The sequence below is a fragment of the Sceloporus undulatus genome, chromosome 4 (assembly GCF_019175285.1).
Source record: "Sceloporus undulatus isolate JIND9_A2432 ecotype Alabama chromosome 4, SceUnd_v1.1, whole genome shotgun sequence".
Classification (NCBI taxonomy): domain Eukaryota; kingdom Metazoa; phylum Chordata; class Lepidosauria; order Squamata; family Phrynosomatidae; genus Sceloporus; species Sceloporus undulatus.
In genome coordinates this window covers 8,263,671-8,284,926 of record NC_056525.1, presented here as the reverse complement: position 1 = coordinate 8,284,926, position 21,256 = coordinate 8,263,671, and the positions used below count along the sequence as shown (strand labels likewise).

Below are 21,256 nucleotides of genomic sequence, written 5' to 3'. Positions count from 1 at the left end.
TTGTGACTTATATTTTAAGTGTCATTGACTGATGTAAAGCATGTTTATTTATTTTTTGTTAAGCACCAGTCTGGTCATCTTCAGTTGGAGTGGAGAAAGCAGGTTACATTATAGAGCGGGAACATTGCTATTCAGTTGGTTTATTCAGTAATTATGGGGTGTGTGTCTGTGTGTGTTTGGGTATTTTGTTTTGAAACTTTGCTCAAGAATCCCCCATATTTCAGCTGCCATCTCTGATGTCTCCCCTTTCTCTTTGCTTCTCCATCTGCCTGTCCTGCAGTTGGGCAGAATGAGAATCTCTTTTCCTGTAGCTTACATCCATTGTTCCAGGTCCTTTTCTCTGGAGCAGCACAAAATACAGTAAGCTTGTTCCATCCTCAATAAGACATTCCTTCAAATATTTAAACAGGGCTATCATATCACTTCTTAACCTTCCCTTCTCCAGGCTAAACATACTGTACCTAGCTCCCTAAGTCTCTCCTCATATGGCATGGTTTCCAGACCCTCCTTTGGACACAGTCCAGCTTCACAACATCATCTTTGACTTGTGGTGCCCAGAACTGGACACAGTATTCCAGGTGATGTCTGACCAAAGCAGAACAGAGTGGCAGTATTACTTCCCTTGATCTAGACAGTATATTTCTATTGATGCAGCAGAGAATCACATTGGCTTTTTCAGCTGTTGCATCACACAATTGACTCATGTTCAATTTGTGGTCTACTAAGAGGAATCCTAGATCCCTTTCACATGTACAGTTCTCAAGCCAGGTGCTCCCCACCCTGTATCAAGCTGCTTTAATTCTGCAGCTTGCAACTGAACTCCCATTTGCAATGGAGTTCATCAGCCGCAGGCAGCAAAATGTCTCAGGATCTGTCTGTTTCCTCAGAGGTCCTGCTGTTTGGTGTGTGTGTGTGTGTGTGTGTGTGTGTGTGTGTGTGTGTGTGTGAAGTAGCCACTGCACAGTCTGGAAGGAAGCAGTGGGGGCCTCCTGGCCATTGTCTTGAGTTGCCTGGCAGCTGGGTTCCTATGGAGATATTTGTACACTTAAGGCTCTGGGCCCAAAAAAAACAGGCTGGGACAGGCTCTGAGAGAGGCAGATGAGGATGCTGGCTGGCCGGTGAGGAGAGGATGGGCTGCAGGGAAAGAGAGAGGGATATGGGAAGGGAATTTTAAGAAAATGGGGGGGGGAGCTTCGTTCAAGCCTCTGTCCTATCCCCCTCCTGTTCCTCCACTTTTGTTTTTTATTTAGCCAATATATTTTGGCAGAAAAGAAATCCAAATGGCAAAGTTTACCTGCTGCTCATTAAACTGAGGCTGCACTTGCACTGTAGAAATGATGCACTTTAATATCATTTTAACTTACATGGTGCAATGCTATAGAATTCTGAGATATGTAGTTTTGAGAGCTTTGTTGTTAACCACACCCTCGAGTGAATTTCAAACCATGGCAACCTGTGGATGGGATATTTCCGAGACTCCCTGTCCTCTGCTGTTTTGTTCAGGTCATACAAATTCATACCTGTGAGCTCCTTTATGGGTGTCCATCCATCTAGCATGCAGCCTTCCTCTCTTTCTATCTCCCTCCACATTTCCTAGCATTATTGTTTTTTCCAATGAATCGTGCCTTTGAATGATATGGCTAAAGTAAGATAGCCTCAATTTAGCACAAGTTTAAAAGGTTTTTAATGTTTATTTCAAATTTGTTAACATTTGGTTTTTATTGTTGGTTGGTTTGGGGAGTTTAAAACATTTTGCATATATTAAAAAAAAAACAGAAATACCACACCACACTACCCGAAAATACATATTTGTATCGCTGCAGTATCGTCACGGGTTATTTTTATATTGTTTCTTTCCCTTGTTATAGAATCATAGAATCATAGAGTTGAAAGAGACCACATTTTCCATTGTCATGGTGCATGAAGACAATGCAATACTGGCATTCTGAAATCCACAGTTCCAGAAAGAGTTCAAACACAGTAGATCACAAAGGATATTGGAATGCTGGATGATAATGGAGCAGAACCAACAATGCTGAGGAGGAACTGGACCTTTGTGATGCTCTATTCAAGCTGTGCTTAGGGTTGGCTCCCCTGTATGGATCTGGTGGGCAATGGTGTCTCTGATGTCAGTGGTGCATCAATCTGAAGCTTATTCTGAACATTAAAAGGGGCAATCCAAAATGCTGAAGCTATGTTAGAGATGACGGTCAGCACTTTGAGTATCTCCTTTAAAGTATGGACTAAAGCAGATTCATTGCCCCACTGACATTGGTGTCACCTGCCTCCACTGTAAGAACCTTTGTGGCCACTCAGAGCATTTCTTCCTGTTCTCAAGACACAGTCCTGACTCCTGACTCAAGAAGACTAAATCTTCCTCTCTCCATCTCTCTTTTTAACTAACAGGGAAACAACAATCTTATCTTGGATGCTAAGAACCTGCTGACAAAGTCTCAGAACATTTTCTTAACAAGATAGCTGAAAACCTTAGCAAATTTCCCCAAAGGTAAGTTAGCATTCAAAGTGTGAGCATATTTTTCATTAGGGATGGTTGAATCTGGCAGTTCTAGTCTTTCAGAAGACTAGGGTTGGAAGGGGATATCAAATCCAACTCCCTGTTCAGCAAGACCATCTCCAGCAGGTAATTTTCCAACCTCTATTTGAAGATGTCCAGAGAAAGAGACCACACCCGCCTCTCTAGGCAATTGGGTCCATTGCCAAACTATTCTTACTGTTAAGAAGTTCTTTCCAATGTTCATTCAAAATCTACCCTCCTGTAGCTTAAAACCATTAGATCTGGTTCGACCCTCTGGGGCGGCACAGAACTAACCTGCCCCTTCCCCTCTATGATAAAATCATGTCACCCCTCAATCCTCTCTTCATCAGGCTGAACATGCCCAAGTCCTGTAATCCTTCCTTATGTTTTCTCCATCTCTCTTATCATCCTCATTGCCCTTGTCTGAACCCACTCCAACTTGTCTATATTTTTTTTAAATGCGGTGCCAAAAACTGAATAGATGAAGCCTGATTGGGGCAGAATATAATGGGACTATTATTTATTTTGTTGGAAACTATGGTTCTATTAAAACAGGATAAAATATTACTTGCCTTCCTTTCTGCAGCATCACACTGCTGGCTCATGGTCAACTTATGATCACCAATAAACCCAAGGTCTTTTTCACATGTCCTTCTGCTGAGCCAAATATCCCCCATCCTATACCTGTGTATTTGGGTTTTTAATGGCCTAAATGTACAATTTTGCATTTGTCTCTGTTGAATTTAATTCTGTTTGTTTCAGCCCAATCTTCTACCAAGGGTCTTCTGTTCCTATCTTCTAGAGTGCTAGCTACCCCTCCCAGTTTTGTATCATTTGTAAGAAGTAGACTTAAGTCTACAAAAGCTCATATTGATAAAATGTTGAAGAGGGCTGGCACCAGGACTGAGCCCTGCAGCACTGCACTTGAGACTTTCCTCCAGTTTGAAGCACAGCCATTGTCAATGATTCTTTGGCCTCCAGGATCACCTATGGTCTAAAATACGATGTGGTGGAGGGGGGGGGGGAGAGGAATTCATTACAAATGTTTGTCCTCAAATGCTTTCTTAGGCAAATAGAAGGCAGTTTCACCATGCTTTTGCCTCCTTCTGGACCAGTGGTTCCCAACCTGTGGGTCGGGACCCCTTTGGGGGTCAAATGACCCTTTCATGGGGGTCGCCTAAGACCATTGGAAAGCACCTATTTAATTACAGTTATGAAGTAGCAATGAAAATAATTTCATGGGTTTGGGTCACCACAACATGAGGAACTGTATTAAGGGGTCACAGCATTAGGAAGGTTGGGAACCACTGTTCTGGACTGTTTTAGGCCCAGGAGCAGCCTGTTTAAAATAGGAAGTGATCTGGAAATTGGAGGCATTTAGGAACAAAATCTATTTTATTTTTTGCAGGAAGTGCATCCTTCCAAGGTTGCTTGGATGGGTAATGCAGCCCCCTAAACCCTGACAGTTATCCACTCCTATTTTAGGAATATGCATACCAACCTCTCCTTGCAGCCAGTGGCAGTGTATAGTCAGCTGTTTGGAGAAAATCATGATAGAGAATCCAAATGACTCCAGGGGATGCCAAGCAGCAGATGGTAGACAGTTTGGGTCACAGAGCCTGATGGTTGCTAATTGCAGCCTGGTACATGCAGGCTCTCATGTGGGATGCCCATTTTGTACAAACAGAACAACATGGCAAGTTTCTTTTGCTCTGAACACGACACAGAGTGATACCTATAACTGACTTTCTCGAATCAAATGTCTCTGCAAGGTTGGTTAGTTGGCTGTTTTTAAAAGATATTTCAGTTGCTGGAGGAGCTTTTGCAAAACAGTTCTTGTTGTTCCTGCTGTGTGCTCTCAAGTCTGAGGCTGAGATTGTGACTTGCACAGGGTCACCCAGGTGGTTTCTATGGCCAAGCAGAGATTTGAATCATGGTCTCCAAAGAGTCCTAGTCCAACACTCAAACCACTACCATACTAGCTCACAGCAACAGCTTTTGTGTGTGTGTGTATTTGAGCTGTGAAGCCTTCAAATGACAGAGGCTTGAGCACTGTTGATTGGATAGCCTGCAGGTCTTCTCACACTAGGGCCTATTCAAAGGTAAAATCATCATTCCTGAAAAACCATATTCCACTTTCTAGAAGCGGTTTTCAAGAAACAGCCATGTTAGTCTGCCACAGCATGAAAGGGAGGGTAAAGGAATCATCTTTAAGACTGATTTACTTTAGTATGAGTTTCTGTGGATTTCATTCTGCTTCAAATGCACAAAGATGCATGCTAAAAGAAATCAGACTTTTTAAAAAATAATTTTTGAAGCCAATAGTTTATCAGAAATACATTCTTTTTTTCTTCACATGTCCATTGATAACCTAGTTGAAATAAACCTTAAATCTAGAATATAAAAGTGAAAGAAGAAATCAGTCTTAAAGGTACTGCTAGGTTCATTCTGCTTCATTCCCACATCTTCTCCTTTTCTAAGGACTGAAATCCTTGTTAAATACTCCACTAGTACCACTCAGAAAAGCTCTTCCTCCTTATCAGAATCATCTAGCTTGATTTCATGCTTTTGCAGTAGACTCCATCAGTAGACCCCAGCAGCAATGCAAAACATTTCCTTCTAAATATCTTACTTTCTCTCCCTGCCTACCTGCTCTGCATTTTTTAAAATAGCACGACCATTGCACTACTGAGTAGTGGTTGGTGGCTTCTCTGTCAGTGGGGTGATACGTTTGCTCTGTGTTTAAAGTCTAAACTTTAGAAGGGTGGCCCAAGGGGCTGAGCTCTATCCCAGCAGTAGGTTCAGCACCTTGGATTAACCTTTAAATTCAAACCAAAGCCTCAAGTGGACCTACCTCTACTTACATGACCACTATCAGTCACCCCTGCACCTACATGCCACACTACATCACCATTTTAAGGTGGGCAGCTCTTCAGCTGTTTCATGGTGTGCCTTGATCCACAGTCATAAAATTTCTCTCCATGCCCTGCAAAATGTCTCCCAAAAAGAACTTCAGGTAGAGGTGATGTTAAGCTAGAAGAAGCCTACTTCTGATTTTTGGAGCCTTGCTTGCTGGTGGGAGAGGGCAGGAAACATCCTCCTCCTTGCATCCCAATCATCGGCAGCTCCCTTGGTCAGTGTGGCTACTGGATGTTTAGGTAGGCTTGAGGGGTATTTGCACTTGTAGCAATAGTGCCAAGATTATTGTGACTACATAGCCTTGGTATCTGCTGGAGTTTGGTACCAGGATCCCTCTGTGGATACCAAAATCCATGGATGCTCAAGTCCCATTAAATATAATGGCACAATAAAATGGGGTCCATTATATAAAATGGGGATTGACAACATGGCATAGTGGTTTGAGCACAGGATCATGACTCTGGAGATGAGGGTGTGAAGCCCAGCTTGGCCATAGAAACCCACTGGGTGATCTTAGGCAAGCCACACTCTCTCAGCCTCAGAGGATGGCAATGGCAAACTCCCTCTGAAGAAACCTATCAAGAAAAGCCCATTATAGGTTTGCCTTAGTGTTGCCATAAGTTGTAAACAACTTGAAGACATATAACAACAACAACAGCAAACAGCATATAAAATGGCAAAAACAAGATTTACTATTTGGAATTTATAATTTTTTAAAAAAATGTTTTCAAACCATGGATGAATAATTATCTGAATAAAGAATCTGTGGATATGGGGGCTGACTGTATAACAGAATACGGGGCAATTATTGGTTTATACAGTGGTGCCTCGGGTTACGAAATTAATTCGTTCCGCGGCTAATTTCGTAACCCGAAAAACCTTCGTAACCCGAATTGCCATAGGCGCTAATGGGGAAAAAAGCCGCGGCTCCGCCGCGGCTCCATTTAAAACAGCGCCGGAGTTTTTTCGTAACCCGAAAAAACTTTCGTAACCCGAAACAATAAATCCCTATGGGATTTTTTCGTATCCCGAAAAATTCGTAACCTGGGTATTTCGTATCCCGAGGTACCACTGTAATGCTAGCTGATGAATCTGTGTCTGCAATACACAATGCCAGGCGTGGACATTATTTTCTAAGAGGCCCAATACATTTCAGCCTTTGAATGTGTCTTAAAGCTTCTTCAATGGGGCACTTCAAATCAATGTTACAGAAATGTCTGAGCCAAGAAACTCCTTTTTCTTCATAGATTTCATTAGATGCTTTTCATTAGTTGCTCTTTTTTGCTATCAAAAGCAGAAAAACAGGTGTTGGTTGAACAGCCCACAATCCTATTAAGGGTTTGTAAAGCCCTCTGAGAGCCAAACCTGATCTGAATTACAGTATAGCTCATATTTTAAAAGAGCTAACAAAGATGCTGGATATGTCTAGGGCATGTGGCTCAGCCTCTTGCAAAACTCCCTTAAAATGTGGATTTGCCAACTCATGGATGTGGAAGCTTCTAAAGCAGATGGATGGTGAGAGATTATTATTAGAATGAAATGCCTTTTAGAGTCTTTACTCCAGTCACAGTGGAGGGGCCCATCTTAGGATGGTGAGTTATTTAGTTTTTTATCATTTTTAATCCTTACATCAAACAGAAACAAACAAACAGACAAACTGTCTGGAATTTGGAACTTTAAATAGTCTTTGCCTAATAAATTGTTTTTGCTTGGCACTGCTTTTTTTGTTTGTGTGAAGTGTACTAATTAATTTCTTTTATTTATCTGAAAGCGTTTATAAACTGCCTTTTCTCCTGGAAGCTCAAAGCGGCTAACAACAGAAATCATGCAGGCAATGGTTTTAAAGCTCCTAAAGCAAAAACCATGAAAGCTGGGATGGTATAGTGGTTTGACTTTTGTACTAGGATGGCAGGAGACCAGAGTTCGAATCCTCGTTCATCCATGGAAACCCACTGGATGTCCTTGAGCAAGTCATACTTCTCAGCCTTAGAGGAAGGCAATGGCAAAATTCCTCTGAATAAACCAAAGCCAACATGGTGCTTTGAGTATTAGACTCTAGGAATTGTTGCTATGTGCCTTCAAGTCATTTACAATTTACAGAGACTCTAAAACAAAGCTATCACAGGGTTTTCTTAGTAATAAATTTTTCAGAGGCAGGTTGCTATTGGTTCCTCTAAGGCTGAGAGTGAGTGATCTACCCAAGGTCACCCAGTGGGTTTTCATGGCTGAGCAGGGATTCGAACCCTGGTCTCCCAGAGTCCTAGCCTCAACCCTCAAACCACTACACCACACTGGCTCTCTGGACTCACACCAGGTTACAAACCCCTGCCTAGCCATGCAAACCCACTGGGTGACCTTGGGCAAGTCATACTCTCTGGGTGTCAGAAGAAGGCTAGGGCAAGTCGCCTTTGAACAAATTTTGCAATAAAACCCCATGACAGGCTCATCATAATTCAAAGTCATCCTGAAGACACACAACTACTCCTACTAGTATTAAAACAAATCTCACTAAATGAAAACAACAGCAGTGTGACAAAGCTACAGCAGCAGTCCAAATAATTAAAATACTCAAAAGACAGAGACAAATTAAAGCATCACATTTAACATGATGTATCAGATACATTCCTAAAAGGGAAGATCTTCACCAGCTTCCGGAATGATATTAGTGAGGAAATGAGATGTGTCTCCTGGAAAAAGGAATTCCTTAAATGTATGTCTCTTGATAACATCCTTCTCTGGACAGTTTAGAAACAAAGATAAAATGCAATAAAGAGGCAATAGAAGCAACCACAGTCTAACCATTTCCAGCAAAGGGGAGAATGAAATCAGATGACTGAAATATTTCACAACACATGAGTGTAATTCATGCTTTAACAGCCACTTTGACCTAAAGCAGAGCCTAAACATTTGCTTTTGTGGGCTCTAGCCCCCAGAATCCGCTGGACAGCATAGCCAGTGGCCATGTGACTGGGAGATTCTGGGAACTGGAGTCTACAAACAGTACTTTTCCAAACTCTGACCTCAGGGTGAAGGACTGGGCAACTTGTGGTCTATCAAATGTTGTTGGATTGCAACCCCCAACATGTTAAGGCACCAAAATGAATGGATTGTGGTAATTTCAGTCCATTGTTTAAAGAAAAAGCCATAGCTTGCCTACTATGTAGCCAGTACTTTCCATGTCAAGGATGCAGTAAATTTGTTCTAAATTTTATACCAGGTTCTATAGGTGCTGCCGAGAGGAATAGAATTCAACACCCTACACAGCATAATTGAAGTTTGTATTGAAACCCAGAGTGGACTCACTACATACCTAACTTTGAGCACACTAGATTCCACAGCCCTGATCAAAATGTATGGGATAGTTTCCAAGGCTTTGAGCCTTTGTCAAATCTCCACAGTGCAAAGAAAGTCCTTTCCTTGTGCCTCTCTATGTTTTTCCCCTGGACCTTCTCAGGGACTGCCCTTAGGCATCAGAAAACCCTTAAAAGAAACCCCTGCTGTGGATCTTAGGGACAAGGAAGCTTGGGTGGGGAGATGTAGTCTGAATCCCTTATTGTTGTTGGCCAGAATCCTCTATCATGGTCTATGTTACTAGATTTATGCATATTTAGCTACATAGTAGATGCGCTAAGAAATCCTGTTAGCAAATTGAGAAGAAGCATAATGGGACACCAGCAAGCATGTCCCGATGTGCATTGGGCTCTACTAATGCTAATCAAAACTCCCTAGCTGGCATCTGAATGCACAATGATCCTGAAACTCATCGGTCCTGTTATCTATTGTTTCCATTGTGCATCAGTCCCAATACACATTGGCCATCACTTTGCCATAGTAATGTAACAGAAACTATGTAGTAACAGAACAGCAGCCCTTTAGAGGATACACACAACACAGAACTGGCCAATTCTAATTCCTGCAGATGAAATTAGAGATACATCCAGGGTTCTAGCTGTCATTATAATATTTATATCCTGCCTTTTTCCCCAGTTCAGGATTCAAAGTGACTTATAACAAATTCAAAAACATTTATTGTCGACCCTCTGTATCCATGGATTCTTTAGCTACAGATTCAATCATCCCCAGCTTGAAAATATCTGAAGAAAATATAAAATCCAAAAAACAAAACTTGGGTGCTTTACAGACTGCCCGTTTAGGGCGGCCTGTAGGTGCTGCTTTTCCCGCTGGATCGGGGCCTCAGCTTCCAGTGAGGCAGCCTCCGAGGCAAAAGACCACTTCCCCACGGCCTGGAAAGGGGTGTCCTTGGGGCTTCATGCCCCAAGGACACCCGATGGCGGCGGGGAGGAGAAAGGGGCCGCTCTCCCTTGCGTCGCTGGCGCAGCTATCTAAAGGCTGTGCCAGCAACACAAATCGCGGAAGGAGCTCCATTTCGGAGCTCCTTCTCAAGCCGTGGAAAGGGTGCTCTATACACCCTCGCGTGACGTCACGTCTGCACCACCCCGTTTGGAGACAGCACATTCGTGATGTCATAATGGTGGCCCCCATGTGGAACAGGCACCTCCATTTTGTACGTCCTGGGGACGTACTAAGGTTAGGTGCGTGTGTAAGGCATGCACTTTGCCTAACCCTAATACGTCCCCAGGACGGACTCTATAACGAGCCTTGATTTTGCCATTTTATATAAGGGACACCACTTCACTATGCCATTGTATTTAATGAGATGTGAGCATCCACAGATTTTGATATCCCCAGGCGGTCCTGGAACCAAACCACAGAAGATTCAAGGGTCCACTTTAGTTAGAAATGCTCAAAATGCAAAAATTAAAATGTGATTAAATGATTTAAAAAATTAAACATAATACATAAACCAAAACCCATCATATTGATTAGGTGGGACAGGCCTTGTGCCATCACTCCTCAAAGGCCTGGTAAAACAGAAAGGTCTTTGCCTGTTTGCGGAAAGAACAGGAAGGATGCCAATCTAACCTCTCTATGAAGGGAGTTGAAGAGCCTGGAACCTAAGCATGTAGGGCTTTATGGGGCATAGCTAGCACATTGAAGTGTCCTCAAAATCAGGTTGGCAACAGCAAAAGTGTTGTGTGCTCCCTATAATCTTTGATTCTATGATCCTATAAACCAGCCCCGCTTGAGATCATTTAAAACCATCAGACAAATAATTCCATACAGGGAAATGGGTAAGCTCTCCTAGGTTGTTCAGGGAGTAAATATTGCTTCCAAACCCTATGGGAGTTACTCATCCTTGTCCTAAGTCTTTCTGTGAACATATGCTGCAATAGCCTACATTCTATTGTATTCCCACTATAAAGAATCAATGGAATTTACCTGTATGTTCTCACCTTTTATTGTGTACAGTCAAGTCATTTTCAACTTATAGCAATCTCAGATGAAGCTGTTATGGGGTTTTCTTGGCCAAATTGATTTAGAGGAGGTTTGCCACATGAAACAGACTTACCAAGATCATGGTTTGATTCCCTATTCAGCCATAGAAACCCACTGGATGGTAGTGAGCTTCCATGCCTGAATAAGGATTCAAATGCTGATCTCCTAGAGTTCTAGTACATTTGAATTGCTGCATCACACCAGCTCACTATTCATTCAATGCATCTGTTTTAATTTTGACTGGTGATAATAAGGACATTACCACATGAGCCCTGTTCTCACCATAATCATGCTTGTTAATGAAAACAGAATTATATAAAAGCGTCAGTACAAGGTAATAGGAAATCAATGTATAAAATATATACAAAGGAAAAGATATGAAAGATATGAAAATTGGGGATCGAAAACAGAATTCTTATTTCAAAGAAATTAATGAAAGAGGAGAGAAAATCAGTAACAAAGGAGATAAAGCACAGTATGAAGTATCGGTGAAGGTGAAAATTAAATTTTATTTATACATATTTAATTAAATCATTATTCAATTATTTAAACTAATTGTAAGTGGTATGTAGGTTTGTATGTCTTTGTGTGTGTTTACTTTGTCACTGTATTTTCTAAAATGGATAATACTTAAAAGGAAAGAAAGAAAACAGAATTATATCTGTTTGTATAATAGCCATTATTGCATGTCTTCACAGTCATGCAACTGGGGCTGCTGCTGCTATTGTGCTCTCTTCCCGATTTCCCCTTAACCTCGCCTCCCTAACCTAAGCACTATCCAGCATACCTTTGGGATTTTTTTTAAAAAAAATCAAATAATTCCAGAGCTCTGCTACTGCGATTGAAGTTTTTACAAAAGAAGAGGTGGAAATAGGGAAAAGTATAATAATAAAAGGAACCAGGCTGCTTGGGAATAGTGGGGGAGGCAAGGGAGAGAAGGAGAAACCACATGACTGCCACTATTGCGACTGCTCTGGCAGCAGTGTTTCACACCCAGAGACTAGCACAATTGCAAGCTCATTGATGGGTTTCCCCACCAAGGAAAAGGGACACCCTCACCATGTTTGGTGGACACAGCAGCTATGAGTCGGAGGCAACGTTGTGAGATTTTTTCTTGGTCTAATTTAAAAGCTCCATGTAGTAACCTGCTAAGAGGCAGGCCATTATTACTCAATGTTTTAAACAGTCCTACATTTCCCCATTTTAGAAGCTCTGCTTGTTTTCCTCTAGCATCCTTTAGCATCCGGTACAAGCCTGAGAGATAAACCAAGATGTCTAATACTGGAGCGATTCAGAGAAGCAAATCTATCACCCGGTTCAAGAAGCCTGTAACCACCAGCCAAGACACTAAAATGACTCCCGAACAGACCGCATGCTATTTGGCCTTTGCTGATCCCAGCAATCCTAAGGTGAAGGCAATGCTGGCTTCTGCTCTTATGAAGGACAGGAAGGTTGTGGATATAGAGGGAAAGGAGGGTGAAGACAAACAACTCATTGGGATCCTCAAAGCTGCTGAGGCGCGAAACCGCCTTCGAAATGCAAGACTCCAGTATCAGAATCTGAGAGTGAGTTAATAATAATAATAATAATAATAATAATAATAATTTTATTTATATTTTCCCGCCTCTCCCCACGGATCAAGGCAGGATTACAGCCAGTATCAAATCAATGATGCATCATAATTACAATCATTTTAATTACAATGATAGTTACTGTCAGTGGCCAGAAAGGTGGCTGGTGGATAGACAGGGAAACACATAAGGTCCTTCATGATACATTATCAAGGATCGTCTGTAATGCATCCTACAGAATACTGGGATTGGTAGCTTTATGAGCTCTCTGGCTGAGAAGTCTAAATACCCCTCTATAAAGTCCTAATCCCAGAATTTTGTATAGTGTTGCCATAGTAGTTGGAATGGAAATATAGTACAGTGGACCCTCCACATTCGCAGGACAGCCATGAAAGTGGGGAAAATGCAAATAAAGAAAACACCTTTTTTTTTAACCTGAGATAACATATCTCTAGGAATCTCCAGCAGAAGTCTATGGTCATTTTTCACTAGATGTTGACTTTTTAACCAGATGTTGACTAACAATGGTGTGTTAATATCATTTCCCCTTCCTTCTGCTGTGGTTTCACTTGGAGCAGTAATTCGGTTTTTCCATTTGTGCGTCTGCATAGTTCTTGTTTGATGGTGCCTTGTTGGAATTCAGGAAGGGTTTGGGCAAAGCCCCTGATACCTGAACAAGCCTAGCAAGTGTGGGCTGAAAAGAGAAATCGTCTTATGAAGCTGGAACTAGAACAGAAAATAGAGAGTTAGAATACACAGACAAAGGACAGAACCAGTTGATGTTTTCTGCATACGTACATTGCCCTATGGAATTGGTTGGTCTTTTTTTGGTCTGATGTAGAACATTTATATCCAGTTGCATTCAGTGCTGGGCACCTCATTTTAAGAAGGATACAGACAGGTTGGAGCAGATTCAGAGAGGAGCAAAAGGGGTGGTAAGAGGTGTGAAAAACAAAGGCCCCATACAGACTGCCAAACTAAAGCTGCTTCGGGTCACTTTGGACTTGGTATGCTGTTTAAATGATGCATGCATCCTAAGAGTCCAGAAGCTGCACCAAAGCTGTGCTCCAGTCCTTAGGGCTGGATCTTGGCTTTGGCGCAGCTTCCGGACTCTTGGGACGCATGCATTATTGAAACAGCATACCTCCAAAGTGACCCGAAGCAGCTTTATTTTGGCCTGTCTGTATGGGGCCAAAATTTATGAGGAAGAGTTGAAGGAGCTGGATCTGGTGATGAGAAGACAGAGGGGTTTGTTTCTTGTGGTGGGAGGCTGATTTGTATTGTATTGTACTGGTTTGTTTTCTACAATATAAATTGCAAGTGCAGGGGAGTCAGTCTAAAGTAGGACTTCAGAAATCCATTCTTTTAAATAAATGGATGGCGCAGTGACTTAGTAGAAACCAAGGGAGGTTGCCATGGATGTATTGGTATCCTCAATTACCTTCTTGGAGATCCACCATTCCATTACTTCTTTTTCCATGACTCCCAGGGCAGCCAGGGGATCCATTGCCACAGGGACAGGGAAACCACTCTTCATTTTACTGCTGCCTTCCCCAACCAGCCATCCCAAGTTCAATGGATCTCTCCCAGTTCTGTGAAGGTCCAGCAGCTGGGAAAGTTTCCATACAACTAGGAGCAGCTGCAGGGTGGAAGAACACTAATAAAATCAAACCAGATTGAATCCCATTTTGGGGGAAAGGTGGGATAGTACATTAATCATAGAATCATAAGTTGGAAGAGACCACAAGGGCCATCCAGTCCAACCCCCTGTCATGCAGTAATTCTCAATCAAAGCATAAATTCATTAGTCAGTGGATGGTCCAAACATTTTGCAGTCTGCAACCACTTTGCTCACACCTGGCTTCTATGGCTGCATCCATACTGCAAAAATAATCCAGTTTGATACCATGTTAACTGCCATATCTCAATGCTATGGATTTCTGGGAATTATAGTTTGTTGTGGCACCAGAACTCTCTGACAAAGAAGGCTAACTGTCTCAACAAAATTACAATTCCCAGCATTCTGTAGCATTGAGCCATGGCCATTAAAGTGGTGTCAAACAGGGTTATTTCTGCAATGCTGATGCAGCCTATGTTGCCTTTGGCTGTGACCTCCAGCTTTCCCCCCTCACCATTTTTGACACTCAAGTGCAGGAGTAGAGAGAATATAGCTCATGGTCCACATGTGGCCATGGATCCCACTTTTGTGGCCCCTGAACCCACACCCACCTGGCCTTTCTAGTATCATAGAATCATAGGAGTTGGAGCAGAGCTCAAGGGCTATCCAGTCCAACCCATTTCTGCTATTCACAGAATCAAAGCACCCCTGACAAATGGCCATCCAGCCTCTGCTTAAAGACCTCCAAAGAAGGAGGCTCCACCACAATCTGAGGGAATGTGTTCCACTGCCAAATAGCTCTTACTGTTAGGACATTCCTCCTAATGTTGAGGTGGAATCTCTTTTCCTGTAGTTTGAATCCATTGCTCTGGGTCCTGTTCGCTTGAGCTGCAGAAAACAAGCTTGCTCCATGCTCAGTTATGTCACCCTTTCAAATATTTAAACAGGGCTAACATATAATTTCTTAACTGTTTCTTCTCCAGGCTAAACATAGCCAGCTCCCAAAGTTGCTCCTCATGGGGCATGGCTTCTAGACCTTTCACCATTTTGGACACCCTTCTCTGGACACCCTAACTCCCTCCATTTTTTAGAAAGAAATTGGTACCATGTCTGGGTTACATATGCCCCAAAACAGCACAGAAAGCACCCCAAATATACAATATTCATAAAAATACCCAGCCCTGCATTCTAGATTTCCACACCCAATACCCCCATCATCTCCCAATGCCTCTATTTTCATCAGAGATCCTCTCAAAATGGTGGTAGGAACTGATGCAACATCACGTCCATTCACTGTTTTGAGAAGGACTTTGAAGGAAAAAGGGGGGGGGTATTTTGAAGGGGGTGGTACAGCCTGCAGGGAGGTCAGGGACAGAATGGGCTCCTGGGTCCACTCCTACTATTTTAATCTATTTTCCCCATGAAGTTTTCTCAGTGGAACTTTTGTCTAGGAAAATGTGGCCATTACAGGCCAAGGGTGTGTGGTGAAAACACACTGGAATTCCTGCTTAAATCCCAGATGGGAGAGATCACCATCAACCGCTTGTCAAAACCAAAGGCAAATGTTTAGACAGTAACTTCAAGATCCTTGGAGACCTTCCCATGCAGACCTTTCTTCTGACTGCTGTCATTTTATTCATGGTTTACAAACATTGATCCAAGTTCCCTTGCATAATCCCCGTGAGAAAGCCAATTCTGGGCAAAACTGCTTATTTTAGACCAGGCCACTACAAGGAAAGTATTTTCTTTTTAATCATTGAACAACATGATATCACAACTTGGCTCCGGCTGTAACTATGGGGCTGCTGTTATTTATGGCACTCGCTAGCAATATGCTATAGTTAGCAACCTTGGAAGAGGGGTGTGCTGCTGCTACTGTCCAAACAAACCCTACATTGTTTGCCAACTTTAAGGCTGTTCTGGTCTGGAAGACAAAACATTGTCAGGAGGAGGTTTCATGGCCAATAAACACCACCTGGTGTCTTTGCAGGCTTTCTAAAGTGGCATTATGTACAAAGTTAATTCTGTGAAATGCTTTTTTTAGAAACTGTGTCCATGTTGATGGTTTGGCAGCAGGAACATTCCCAGTCAATCCCCTGTCATCCTACATCTCAGCTGCTTTTAAAATGTCCCTGTTTCTTTCTCATCCTCCCACTTTCCTCCCTTTTCTTCAGCTTACTCCCATTGCTGCAAGCTGAATTCAAAGTGCAAAGGGAGTTTGCACTATGTTCAGAATGGGGAAGGTGGCAGTGGAATCCTGACTCAGGCAAAAGCAATTGCTGCAGATAGGTCTATTTTTTTCTCATTCATATTTTTTCCCATCCTGACCACGCCTTGATGTTGCTTGGCTTATGTCCCAGTTTTCAAGTGTGAAATGTTGGAGGGTTTGTTGGTGTTCAGACTTGGACTCTGACCAACAGGACTTAGTTCCAGATATAAGTCCAATGAGATCAAGTAGGATTTGAGTTTGTTGTAACTAACTCATTCTTTTGATGGGGGGGGGAGGGTAAATGCTCCATAGCTCAGCAATGGAGCAGATGCCTTCTGAGTAGAACCATTTGGGTCACCACAAATTCTTGGACTCCAGCTCTCATCATCCCCACCCAATGATCCTGCTGGCTGAGGATAATGTGGGTTGAATTCTTACTGCATCTGAAAGTTCACAGGTTCCCATCTCTTGATGTAAGAGAGGTAGGCTTAGATCCAAGTATTAGTCACAGCTGGAGTAGATCTCCTGAATCAATGTAACTTATGTAAGAATTTCTTAACAAGATTCCATTGATTCAATAATAAAATGAAATTCAGTAGAGACAGAGGCAAAATTCTAGTTAGGCCACACATCGTGTCATGGACTTAGAGGTGGGATATAAATAAAGGTTTTATTTATTTTATTATATAAACAAATTCACAAGTAGAGGATAGGGGCTATATGGCTCAGTAGTAATATATGTGAAAATGACCTTGAATTACTGTTGATCATGAGCCAGCAGTGTGATGCTACATACTATTTTAGCTTGCATTAACAGACACATAGTTTCCAAGTTGAGAGAAGTAATAATCCCATTATATTCCATGCTGATCAAGCCTCATCTGGAGTACAGTGTTCAGTTCTGGGTGCCTTGTTTTAAGGATATAGACAAGTTGGAACAGGTTCAGAGAAGGGCAGTAAGGGCAATAAGTGGCACGGATAGCAAAACATATGAGGAAAGGTTGAAAGTGTTGGGCACATTCAATCTGGTGAAGATATGAGTGAGGGGTGACATGACTGCCCTCTTTAAATACCTCAAGGGCTCATAGTACTTCAGTATCACAAGGAAGAAGGAGCAGGCCTGTTCTCTGCTGCCCAAGAAGGTAGGGCCAGGAAAGCTAATGGAGTCTTCTTTTCTGGATGTCTTCAAAAAGGATGGACCTTCTGCAGATGCTTTAGCTGGAGATCCTGCCATGAGCAGGAGTCTGAACTCAGTGATAGATGATGACATCCAACCTGAGAGAGCCCGCTTTGGTGGGAACTAAGAACTGGGTTTAGGCCATAACGCTCAACCCTTGGTGTCACCAGTTAAAGAATGTGAGGCAATGGAGCTTGGAGAGATTGCTGCCAGTTTGAGTAGACCATGCTGGCAAGTCAACCATGTTCTGGTCCAGTTTAGGGCAATTGTGTATGTTCAGCCACTCTCTTTCTTTTCACTCCAGGCACAAGAGATCAACTTCCTGATTTCCTTCCAGAGGAATGCTAAAGGCGCTGTGAGACTGGAGGTCTTCCTTCCTCCCCGGAGGAACCTTGCAAAATTATCTGACTGCATGAACACAGTCCAGGTATATGGTGGGCAAGGATATAACTCTCTGCTTATTTCATTCTCAGAGGCAAGGATGAAACTTTCAAAAGTTTTCTTCTGAGAGCTAGGCTATAAACTGGGTCCAAACAAGCTGATTATCTATAGTGCTTTTTGGGAACTCAACCCCTGGAATATTCATGGCCACTACCTGAGTTATTCTGGGTGTCTGAAATACCAAAAAGTCTGTCTGTCTGTCTGTCTGTCTGTCTACAACTTTGCTGTTGTGTGTTTTCAAGCTGCTTCTAACTTAGGATGACCCTAATGCAAACCTATGATGGAGTTTTCTTAATAATAATAATACTGTTTATTTATAGCCCGCTTTTCCAAAAAATGATCAAAGCAGAGTACAGCATAAATGTAAGCAATATACAATATAAAACATACAATGTAAAAACATCATAAAAACATCCCAGTAATAAAGCACAGTAAAATTCAAAAGAGTAAAACCAAAGAAACAAACTAGCTGGATAAACAACTGTATAACGGGGGAGAATAACAAATGTCAAGGCACATGAGGGAATGCTTGTTGGAAGAGATAGGTCTTAAGTTTCTTCCTGAACAGGTCAAGGGAAGTGGCAGCAGAGCAAGATCTGTTTGGAGGAGGTTTGCCATTGCCACCCTCTGAGGCTGAGAGAATGTCACCAACACTGTGAACATGTAAAATTGGCAGTCAAAGCTCCAAAGAAGGTCTCAAATGCCATGATGTGGTCTTTCAAGCCCTGGAGCATACCTACACAGCAATAGAAGAGAGAAATATTGATGCTCAGCATTGATAATAAACCATAGTTTTTCCAAAAAGTTCATAATCTGAAGGGTGGCTGAGATGACACAGTGCCATAGGAAGTTATATTCTGCTATTTCTATAGGCACAGAAGATCCTTGTTTGCCATTATTTCTTCTCACATTACAGGGATAAACTCTTGCATGGTAGTTTTTGAAGTCTGAACTGCAGTGAGTCCTCCAGAATCAGTTTAAGTTCTGCCTAATTGAATGGATTTGTCCAACAGCAATTTTTATTCAGCCAACAAGTTCTCAAATCTTAAATACACACATAAATTTTTCATTGCAACTTTAAAACAAAACAAAACCAAGAAGCTTTAAAAAAAGGAATACAGTAATGATCCAGAATAAATACTTATCTCATTTGCTCATTTATATCTTGTTCAACTTACTTCTATTGTATCAAGCCTTGTAATTACTTTAAAACCCATTTTAAGTTATTACAAACGGATTTTAGAGCCTAAACAGAAGAAACTGCAACATGGTGTCAAGTATTTTGTAAAGAAAAAGTAGCTTCTTCTTAAAGTGAACCCTGGAAATAAATTTTAGTTATTAGTACCGCTCCTCTAGCAGTCTTAAAGGATGCATCCAGACTAACTGATAGGGGCTGGAAGGGGGGGAGGGATGCAGATCACACCAGGTGACACCTCAGTAAGAGATGTTTGCCATCCGGAGTAAAGTGTCACACCATGTCTTTGTGCGAGTAGATTGGGACTCCTGGAAACTAAAGGTCCTGGGAATCATAGAATCATAGAGTTGGAAGAAACTGCAAGGGCCATCAAGTCCAACTCTCTGCCATTCAGGAAATCTCAATCAAAGCCTCCCTGACAGATGGCCATCCAGCCTCTGTTTAAAGACCTCTAAGGAAGGAGCCTCCACTACACTCTGAGGGAGTTTGTTCCACTGTCAGACAGTCTTTACTGTTAGGAAGTTCCTCCTAATGTTGAGGTGGAATCTCTTTTCCTGTAGCTTGCCTCCATTGCTCCGGGTCCTAGTCTCTGGGGCAGTAGAAAACAAGCTTGCTCCCTCCCTCAATATGACATTCCTTCAAGTATTTAAACAGGGCTATCATATCACCTCTTAACCTTCTCTTCTCCAGGCTAAACATCCCCAGCTCCCTAAGTTGTTCCTCATAGGACTGGTCCACCCAACCAGAGGTATCAAGGAGGCTGTCTGGGATGTTATTGGTATGCCACAGCAAACTCCTGGGAACTTCTCCCATCACCAGATGGTGCCTGGACCCCTTTGGGACTTGCAAACAAGACAGGTAGACCAGAAAAACCTGGGAAAACAGTTCCTTCAGGTGCCCCGGTCTACCTCCCCATCAGTGGCAAGTTGGCCAGAGCCTTTTTCTTCTATGGTGGCTCCATTTACTCCTAAGAGACCATTGGCCTGTCAGGTCCAAGCCTGGGGATGACAGCATGAGTTACCACACTTGGATGACACCAGCCCTAGTGATACCACTCCCTAAATTGGCCACATGAGGCCTAAACACATGGCAAAAATGCCCCCCAACTCTCCTAAAGTTGGGGGCAAAAAAAATTGTTTGGTTTGGGTTTTTTTGCTGGGGTGCAATGGAAAGGTGTGGCCCTCCTAGCCTGCCACTGTTGTCCCTCTTCTGGTACCATGGTGGACATATTACTCCATGACTAGGTTGGCAACTGTCAGCCAGCAGACGACTTCTTCTTCAGCCACCTCTTTACTGTGGAATGACCTGCCTGTAGAATAACTCAACATGTCTTATTTGTCCTTTTAAACTATTATATGTTTTAATTTAATATAATTTAATTAATTTAATTTGTTTTTTATTGTTGATTTGTTGCTGATCCTTGGGGAGAGGCAGGTAAGCATTGTTATTGTTATTGTTTTTATTTTCTCCAATTAAAGACATTCTCATACTCTAGCCCTGTAAAAATTTGGAATACATATTTCTCCCTTCAGCCTTCTTCACTTTCCTTTCCTTCCATTTCCTTTGCAGAGAGGGCGGATTGAAGAGATCCTGGAGGATGAGACGGGGGAGATCTTTATCAGGAGGCCTTGAACCTCCCATAGAACAAGGCAGTACAAGGGACAGAAGATACGGATGGGAGCCAACCAGACCGTGACTCGCTGGAGGCCTGCCATTTAGCAAAGTTACTCCTGTTGAATAAACCACATGGATTATTATCAGTGACTAAAAAATAGTGCTGTTCTGAAAATTCCTTCCTTTTTTCTTAGCAATTCCTTGTCAATGGATGGGTCTACATAGGTCAGAAGCTACCCTATATTCCCCAACTGGGCACTCCTGAGTGATGCTGGGTAGTTAGCTGCACACACATCCTGCTTTGCCATCCCCGCTAGCATGAATTGCTCCCTCTGAGGTCAAAAACAAAGCATCCAGTGTTGACCCCATGGCTGGGTACCTTGTGATTTCAGAGGGAATGAGTTGCACTAACAGCAGCAGCACTGTGCAGCATTGTGGGATGTTGTGTGAACAACCAATTGGCATCGCCCTAGAATGCTTCGGATTTTCCTGGAAAATCCAAAGCAAAGGGCAAGTTATTTTAAACCGTGTTAAGGCAGAGCAACTACTAAAGAAGATCAAGGAAGAAAGTGCAGGCTTATTGTTGAACATAAAGAAAACAAAAATAATGACCATGAA

General features: G+C 42.4%; 1 protein-coding gene across 1 annotated transcript; it reads left to right on the top strand.

Moving 5' to 3' along the window:
* The first annotated feature begins 1,047 nt into the window (after window positions 1-1,047).
* Window positions 1,048-20,781, top strand: LKAAEAR1 (LKAAEAR motif containing 1). Its single transcript, XM_042465673.1, has 5 exons — window positions 1,048-1,118; window positions 2,407-2,506; window positions 12,044-12,378; window positions 17,693-17,815; window positions 20,594-20,781. Exons 3-5 carry the CDS (start codon window positions 12,085-12,087, stop codon window positions 20,654-20,656), a joined length of 480 nt encoding a protein of 159 aa, XP_042321607.1. The 5' UTR covers window positions 1,048-1,118; window positions 2,407-2,506; window positions 12,044-12,084; the 3' UTR covers window positions 20,657-20,781.
* Window positions 20,782-21,256: the final 475 nt, after the last annotated feature.